The following is a 9,379-nucleotide window of genomic DNA, read 5'->3' as shown; positions in this document are numbered from 1 at the left end:
ACTTTTTAGTCAAAATGACACCGTATATACTTGAGTTTTCTGATAAATTTTGAGAAATTTAGGTCTTCTTTAAGAAATAGTTTTAGATATTCGGATCATTCCTCATTCTTGAAAGTTAAATGTGTCATATTCACAGTTTGACAGATGTTAAACATGAACATAACAGGTTATGTTAGACACGTAAATCTAAACACGATTAGACCCACATATTGTGAGTTGATAAAAACGTTGTCCATACAACTAGAAGGAATTTTATTTTATTTTACTTCATGTTACTATTCTTTTATAACAAATGTAGAGCTAAACAATACAAATGTGTAGAATAATTGCGTTTGAATAAAGAGTTAATATTCACACAATCAGATACAATTGATAATAAAAAATAAATTAAATTGTGTTGTCATTTCTAAACCTATTAACTCAATTGATTGTGTTCAGATTAACATGTTTAAAACGTGTAATTAAACCGGCTGGCACGATAATTATTTTAAAATTAACATACAAAATAAACAAAATATCTTTATAAGGTTAACCTGCGAACCCAGTTATGACCCTTTACCCTTATTTTTATAACTTGAGTATAACCAACTTACGGTCCATTTAACCCGTTTACAACTTGTCAACAATTTAAAATTGAACTATAGCCTCCCTTTTGTTTTACATTTTATAACTTGAGTATAACCAATTTACGGTCCATTTAACCCATTTACAACTTATTTACAACTTGTCAACAATTTAAAATGAAACAATTGCCTCCCTTTTGTTTTTACAATTTGGATGACTTGTTGGGGAAGGGAAAACAAGCACTTTACCCCTTAGGCTAGAGGGTATGGTGATGGTCATTCAATCTAGAATGATCCGCCACGTATGCGCCACGTCATAGTCCTCCAAGATGGTCCATTCCACAAAACTAGAGGGTATGGGAGGATGGTCCTAGATGATCTTACCCCACAAAACTATGTACAAGTATTAAGAGTGAATTGCAAGTTTTGTCCTTTATCTTTAGGCCATTTTGCAAGTTTTGTCCTTTATGTTTAAATTTGACGAGTTTTGTCCTTTATGTTTAAAAATCAAGCACGTTTTACCCTTTGGGCCTTAAAAATCAAGCACGTTTTGTCCTTTATGTTTAAAAATCAAGCACGTTTTGTCCTTTATGTTTAAAAAATCAAGCACGTTTTGTCCTTAAAAATCAAGCACGTTTTGCCCCAAAGGGTAAAACATGCTTGATTTTCAAACATAAAGGACAAAACTCGTCAAATTTAAACATAAAGGACAAAACTTGCAAAATGGCCTAAAAATAAAGGACAAAACTTGCAATTCACTCAAGTATTAATGCTAATGTACTAATCCCATTCACAAACAAACAAATTGTAAAAAATTCATAACATTAATACCATTTCAATGACTTACATTAAGTTGTGTGTATTTTACACACTTACATTTATTCATATGTTTAATTTTTGCTAGATTTTTTAGTAAATATTAATTTTCTGTTGGTTATTTGTTTCATGTGAACGATATAAACTACGAGTTGGGCTGATGGAATAAAACAGCGAGTTGGGCCGTGATTGGGCTTGGAGTCTGCTGTTCTCATGGGCTTTTAAGACTCGGTTAGTTGCTGATATAAGAGGAAGGTTCCAGATATTTTTGATTATTCATTAGCTCAAAGTGTTCTCTCTCTTCCTCTTCCTGTTGGCGATTAGGGTTTCAAAGCTTTGTGTAAACACAATGAATCTGTGTGATTAGTGTTTTCATCCGTTAGTCGTGAGAAGATTATCACATTGATAATCTTTTAGGAGTAGTTGAGAGATTGTTTGTGAGTGTTTCTCTTTGTAATCAGATCTGATCTTTCTGTTGAGTTATAATACAACTTGGTTTGGGTATTGTGTTGATTCGTGAAGATCTGTGTTTACCTCCATGTTTTACAACACAAACAAACAAACAAAGTTGGGCCCACCATTTGGATCGTCCTGAACGTCGACATCTCGACGCTGAAGACGGGGACGGGATGAAGACGGAGGGGGGCAGGATGGGATGACGCCGGCGCCGGTGGAGGACGGACCAGGACGGAGGTCCATACCGTGCAGCCTTAGTAGGTACCGTTTCATTGGCCCTAGCATTCACCACCTTTCAAGGAAAAAAATATTATCAAGCACCTTCCACAATTTATGGATGGTATTTATGGTTCTATAATTTTCTTAACAACTGGCTTTCATGGTATTCAAATGATTATAGGTACTCTTTTCTCGATATATGTGGTGTTCGCCAATATATTGGTCATCTAACCAAGGAGCATCACATTGGCTTTGAAGCAAATGAATGGTTATGACATTTTGTAGATGTGTTTTAGTTATTCTCCTTTGTCTCTATCTATTCGTGGGAACGAATCAATGGACTGAAAAATTTAAGCACGAAGACAAAAAGAAGCGGGCTTTTCAAAGAATTATTGCAGCTTTCCCACATGCTTACATGGGTTTCGCTTAAGTTACAAGATTTTAAGTTTGTTCGGATTAGTAATGATGTGTTGGTATAAACACATATATGGATTGTGTTTGGGTTTATTAAACTTGCCAACCAATTAACCAAACATGATTTTCACCCTTAATATATACTTAGAAATTTTGTATTTATAGGTGATGAAGCCTTTAACAACTCTGTTAATTACCATTTAACATTCGACCTTTTTATTAAAAAAATAGAATGCTTAACAATCAATCACAATTCTTGAGCATCAAAGATAGTTAAGATTGAACTATTCGTTTTGATAACCATAAACCCAAAGGCTATGCTTAAATTATAGTTTCCAATTGATATAATGAAAACAAAATAATGACTATTAACTTTAGCTAGCTTCACAGTAACATCCTTCCTAATTAGTTGTGGTATTCAAGAACTATATGAATTCTTTATTTGAAAATTAGAGTAAAATGCACGGATAGTCCCTGAGGTTTGGTAAAGTTTTACCTTTAGTCCCACCTTTTCAAAATTACATGTATGTTCCCTGTGGTTTGCTCAGTTGTTACTCGTATAATCCCTGGAGTGGATGGAGGTTAGTTCTCTCAGTTAAGTGGATGTGAAATGACAAAAACACCCTTATCATTAAAAAAATATATATTAAACATTAAAAACCTAAAACAAAGAACTAAAAAAATTAAAAATAGTATGTATATTAAAATTCAAGTCCTCTGTCTCTCTCTTGATCTCTTTTGGCCTTTCCAGTCATCAAACCAACATCACCACATCGCCACAAACACTAACCATTGCCGACCACCACTACCGACTCTAGTTCCAACACACCACTATCGCCACAAACACCAACCATCGCTGGCCACCACAAGACAACTCTAGTTTAAACCTACCCCACCTACCGTGCCTCCTCTCCCTGCAAACCACCTTTATTGTCGTCATCAGCGGTGGTAGTTTGTTGTTTAATAAGAAATTGATGGTGGTGGTTTACAGAGATCTGATGATAAATGGTGGTGGTTTTTCTAATCTGAGCAAGTGATGGATGGGGTGGAAGCGACTCTTTTATCACACGAAGGTTGGTCGATTTTCAGATAATGGATAGCGAAGGTGTTGTTTGAGTTTTCCGGCAACCTAGCGTTTTTCAAGTCTGGCCATTATGCATCCCACCATTTTCCCCCACATTGATCCACCAGTCTTTTCATATCTGACGATGACGATATTCCTACCCCCGTAGATTTCCAGCAGTACAAGTATTTATGTTGGATAAGGAGCTAATCAGTTTAAAAGAGGGAGAGAGAGAAAAGAGATAGATATGAGATGTGGTTGGGATTTACGATCTGTTGAAGGAGAGATTGGGGCTTTGTTTTTGGATTTCTTGTTATCGGAATTACACCGGAATTACGTCTTCATCTCTCTGTTGATGGTTAGGGTGAGATTGGGGGTGGGTTGGTGATGAAGATGATGATGATAGTGGGGCCCACTTAATTAATTAAATAATAAAAAATATAATTCTTTTAATGATTTAAGTTATTATATTTAATAGTAGGGTAGTTTTGTCATTTCACATCCATTTAACTGAGAAAATTAACCTTCAACAACTTCAAGGACTATCCGAGTAGCAATAGAGCACACCATAGGGAGCATACATGTAATTTTGAAAAGGTAGGGACTAAATGTGAAACTTTACCAAACCACAGGGATTGTCCGTGTATTTTACTTTTCTTTCGGCCTTCGGGTGATGTCTACTATAATAGAGTAAAATGACCGGATAGTCCTTGTGTTTTGTAAAATAACACCTATAATCCCCAACTTTTGGAAATTACACTGGTGTTCCCTGTGGTTAGACAGTTTGTTACTCGGATAGTCCCTAGAGTGGATGTTCATTAGTTTTCTTCGTTAACTCCATGTAAAATGACCAACATGCCCTTAGTATTAAACTAAAACACTAAAATAGATATATTAAAAGTAAAGGTGGGACCCACCAACTTTCTTATTCACCCTTTTAAGCCTTTGTATGTCTCTTTCTCTCTCTCTCACACACACACACACACACTCACTCACCACCACCTGCATCCACCACTTACCACTAGCCGCCACCACCTGCAACTCCACCAAAATCAACATCTCTGTCACCTGAACTCCCTCTTCCATCCCAAATCCCTTCATCCACCACATTTAGAGAGAGAAACAACTAGAGAGATCAGAGAGAGAGAGAGAAAGACGCAGAAAAGGTCCAGAAGAGAGAGACGTGAACAGGATGGTGATGATGGGTTGCTAATGTTAACAATGGTAAATTCAGTCGATTAAGGTCATACCGCCTCTTAGGGTTTTTTGTTTTGAGTTGAATTTGTGGATTTAGATTTTATTTAGGGTTTTATTGGTTGGGTTTTGATGATGGTTTGTTGTTGACGGTCTGTTGACGACATAGAAAGTTGATGGTGGTGGTAGTTTATGGGTGTAAAGATGGTGGTGGTTCAGATGGTAGAACCACAATGTGCTGCGGCTGTTGCAGAGCTAGACAGATCGCCAGAGGATAACGTTCGCTTATGGAAGCTAATGAGCACCGGAAATGATGGTGGAAAGCTTGAAGGGAAGAGGTGGTGGTTTAGGGTTTGCAGATTGGGGTTTTTAGGTGGTGGGGTAATAGTGGCATGGGTGACGGTGGCGTCGTGATTGTGGTTGTTACCGACATTGATCGGTGATGTTGTTACATAGATTTAACGGAGAAAACTAACGAACATCCACTCAAGGGATTATCCGAGTAACAAACTGTCAAACTACAGGGAGTACCGGTGTAATTTCCAAAAATTAAGAATTATAATCATTATTTTATAAAACCATAGGGACTATCCATGCATTTTACTCCCTAAAAGAAAGTTAAAGAAGATTCTATTTCAAAGAATATGATTCTTAGGGTAGCTTTTGTCAACTTATAAACCTCACGGGGTTGTATAAAATAACAATGTACGCCAATGGACCTACGGTAGGGAAAGGGGCAAAATCGGAACAAGCAAAAAAGGCACAACTCTTAAAAAAAACTCACCTCTCTCACTTTCTCTCACTAAAAACGTAAACATGCACCGTCAATCACTCGGATCACATTCACCGGCGGCAAAGCTCCACCTCTTCGCCGGCGACGGAGTCATCATCAGCACCGACAATGACACTAATTTCATCTCCGAAGACCACCGCAAAAACAAACTAGCATCATGCTCCACAGTCGGTGCCGACGACGAACAACACAAGTCACAAAAGCCTCATCAACAGAGACAGTTATTAGTATCTTCTTCCACAAGACTAGTTCACCTAATTCCGGTTCTCACGTTCATTTGCTTCTTAATCCTCTACTTATCGTCTCACGATCCTTCTAGAACAGGTAACTGTTCATATTAAATCGTGTTATTATTCTATTCTAGAGGTTAATTTCTTAATTCTAATCAACAATTTTGTTCTAGAGTGTTCTGAATTTCTAATTTATCGTGTTTTAACTGTTTGTCGTTGTTTTTACGGTTCAGATTTAGCTCAGTTCAGTGGAATCGCAACGATTTCATCGAAGAAAACCGTCACAGGTACGATACGAAATTATATCGAAAAATGTAGCTCGATTTACAATTATCTACTGATTCATCTACAGATTCAAACGATTGGTTAATCAGATAACTTCCTATCGAAGTTTGATTTAATTAATCATTGTTTTTCTGCAATAATTCATAGATTCAATCGATTTTTGATCTAATTAATCGTTGTTTTTCAACTTTTTTGCGATAATTCGTAGATTCAATTGGCGTAGATGATAATCTAGAAGGATTTCTGGAGATACGAAGCACGAGGAACCTGCAACAACAAGAAGAACGGCATCGTCTTCACCGGAAACTCGGTCAATAAAGTCAAACCACCGGTTCTCCGTCAGCTGAGAGGTTCACACGTGCGTAATGCCGTTTCTATTTCCTTTTGTGCATGTGAATTTGGCATTTTCTGTATCCGCAAATATACCGCGTGTGACTCAAAAAAGGAGTTTATAATTTATCCTTTATAAGTTTATTGACCGTACACACTGTGTGATGACTGATGAATGCAAGCGCGCATGCGTAAGATAGCAAGATGCGCATGCTAAGTTAGGCGTAAGTTAGAAAAGATGCCTCGTAAAAGAGAGAGTAAAGTAGGGTTAATGGAGAACAGCTGGAAATTGGAAGTATAGGACCGTTGGGGTACATTGGGGTTAGCGGTTGGTGTTATTTGCCAGCTGGTTAGGTAGGGTGTTTTGGTAATTTTATCAACGTAGGTGCCATTGGATTTTTTATTTTATGTTAAGAGGTGGGCCCTACTTGTGTAGTTGAACAGTTTATGAGATACTATATATGTATATATGGTCCTCTATAATTGCTAGGTAGCATTTTGTTTTTCGATTTATAGTACGTGATTGCTGGATTAGGTTATTTTCAATCAGTTCAATTGCATCATGTTTTCTTAAAAAAAGGTTACGAAAATAGGCGTTTTTCTCGGACAAGTTATTTATCAATAATTATGTTGTAGAAAAGTTGCATGTAATAAGTGATTTCTGCCGACGGCCTTCTTGTCCAGTGGCAACTCCACTTCGAGTCTCGTTTGGAGCATAAAATGTTTGGGTTGAGATAAGGTATTTTATCACGGTAGGTCTTTGGGTGGTGGGTTTTCTCTGGAATGGTGGTCGGCCTGATCACCAATTTCGTCTGCATTCGAGGGCTTGGGTGGCCTTTTAGTATTTTACTATTGGGTTTACGCAAATAATCGGACTCTTGCTGGGTTCAATAAAAAATAAAAGATTTCATAGTCATCATGCATATTCTTTTATTCATATGTATCATAACATAAATTGAGTCTCATAATCATGACGCACACAAATGAGACACTTGTAACAACTTTTTACTTTCTACTTTCTAACTTATAGACCTTTGGTGTCAGTTACATGACAACATCAAATACATATATATATATATATATAGGATTAGGTTCAGACGTGAACAAAATTCTAAGAGTGAACTGCGTGAACTGATCTGGGCCCTTGATTCTTATGATCTTGAGATTAAAGTGAGTGGCATGATGGTAATTATTTGCTTAATTTTTTCCATTTAATTAAATACAAAAAGGGTATATGTGTAATTTCAATCTTAAATTGATTGCATAAATCTCTCACAAATCAAGTAATCAATTATCCTCTTAAATTGATTGCATAAATCTCTCACAAACCAAATCAAGGATTAGGAAATATGTAACTTAATTCAATTATTAAAATAATTATTTGTTTAAATGCGATGTACACATGTGTATTCTGATTTTGCCCTCTTTTTAATGCGATGTACACATGTGTATATCGTCTTTTTTTTGTGATATCTAAGAATTTTTTTTGTATTGAATGTTGATGTACACATGTGAATTACTGTACACATATGTACGATGCTGAGTACACATGTGTACTGTTCTATTTATATCCAAGTACACATGTGTATACCGTTGAAATATGAAGGTTACGTGGTTCTTAAAAATCCAAATTTGAATTCTGGTGATGAAATCTGAAATAAAAATTAAAATCGAAATCTGGTGATTTGTTGTTTGTTTTGATAATTATCTTATTAATAAATAAACATAATGTGGATAATGAATTTAAATTAGGAAAGATGTAACTTAATTCTATTATTAAAATAATGATTTAAATCTAATTTTTTATATAATTACAATCCTACCCTTAACAACTAAAAAGGAAATCAAGGGTCCATATTTGTTTACGCTGTTCACTCTTGGGAGGTTGTTCACGCTAGAACCCAACCCTATATATATATATATATATATATATATATATATATATATATATATATATATATATATAGTGGAGAGTTCAAATGAGAAGAAATTTTTTGTAAGAAGAAAAAAGAACAAATTTCAACCAATAAGAATACTTTATTTTACTTCATTTAATATAAGTATTTAATGTTACTACAAGGGTACATTGGTAAATCTACATAGGTCATTAATTTGTAGTCTTCCTCTTTAATAGCTAATACATTAAATTTTTTGTAACTTATCTTCAAAATATATATTTTTTTAAAAAAATAAAATAAAATAATTAAAAGTGTAGGATAAATTACGAGTTATGTAGGATAAATTTCAACGTGTAAGATGAATTTCGAAATATGTAGGATAACTTTTGATGTGTGTAGGCAAAAAATGTTAGTGTGGAGGATAATAGTCTTTATGACTAATTAATTAGTCAAAAATGATAATAAATGAGATAAGTGAAAAAACTATTTAATGTTTTACAAAATTACCCTTTGTTCTTTTTCTTCTCAATTAAATTTTCTTCTCAAATGAACATTCCCCTATATATATATATATATATATATATATATATATATATATATATATATATATATATATATATATATATACTGAATCCTAATACGAGTGGTGTTGTGCAACGTTTAAACTTGTTAATGTTAAAAAAAAAAAAAAAAAAAAAAAAATTGTTGTGTTTAACATATAACGTTATTAGTGTTTGCTTAAAAAGCTAACTTACGATGAAACTAGGATCCTGAACAAATGTAATGTGTTGTAGCTTGTTATGGATTAATACCATTGCAAGGTATGGGACTTGTCCCACATTGTTTGTATGGGTAACTGATGTGGGGTTTATATATCAAATGGACTATCTCACTCACCAGACTAGTCTTTTGGGTTGAGTTCTATCGTTTGGTTGTAACATAGCATGTAGGAAATCAACATTAAATAAATATGGCTATTCAGATACAAAATATTTGACATGTTTTTTTTATTACCTTAATTGAAACAAACAACTTAATAATTATTATTTTTTTTGTATAATTCATGTGTTTTATATTGCAACATCTAGAAAATAAACATCACGACAGATGTGATTTTT

The 9,379-nt window shown here is 34.6% G+C and overlaps 1 protein-coding gene and 1 long non-coding RNA gene across 2 annotated transcripts; both read left to right on the top strand.

Moving 5' to 3' along the window:
• The first annotated feature begins 1,663 nt into the window (after positions 1–1,663).
• On the top strand, positions 1,664–2,605 carry LOC110897915. Its single transcript, XR_002569079.2, has 2 exons — positions 1,664–2,096; positions 2,236–2,605. It is a non-coding gene; the product is annotated as an uncharacterized LOC110897915 (long non-coding RNA).
• Positions 2,606–5,435: 2,830 nt separating this feature from the next.
• On the top strand, positions 5,436–6,516 carry LOC110897917. Its single transcript, XM_022144648.2, has 3 exons — positions 5,436–5,842; positions 5,982–6,035; positions 6,242–6,516. The coding sequence occupies exons 1-3, from the start codon at positions 5,542–5,544 to the stop codon at positions 6,349–6,351; spliced, it is 465 nt and encodes a 154-aa protein (XP_022000340.1). The 5' UTR covers positions 5,436–5,541; the 3' UTR covers positions 6,352–6,516.
• Positions 6,517–9,379: the final 2,863 nt, after the last annotated feature.

Source organism: Helianthus annuus, chromosome 13, assembly GCF_002127325.2.
Source record: "Helianthus annuus cultivar XRQ/B chromosome 13, HanXRQr2.0-SUNRISE, whole genome shotgun sequence".
Lineage (NCBI taxonomy): Eukaryota > Viridiplantae > Streptophyta > Magnoliopsida > Asterales > Asteraceae > Helianthus > Helianthus annuus.
The sequence above is the reverse complement of the archived record's forward strand: the minus strand, read 5'-3'. Positions and strand labels throughout refer to the sequence as shown.

Coding starts and splice junctions, on each gene's coding strand:
- LOC110897917 (XM_022144648.2), top strand. CDS start 5,542: ATGCACCGTCAATCACTCGGATCACATTCACCGGCGGCAAAGCTCCAC. Junction 5,843..5,981: donor TCACGATCCTTCTAGAACAG/GTAACTGTTCAT, acceptor TTTACGGTTCAG/ATTTAGCTCAGTTCAGTGGA. Junction 6,036..6,241: donor ATCGAAGAAAACCGTCACAG/GTACGATACGAA, acceptor GATAATTCGTAG/ATTCAATTGGCGTAGATGAT.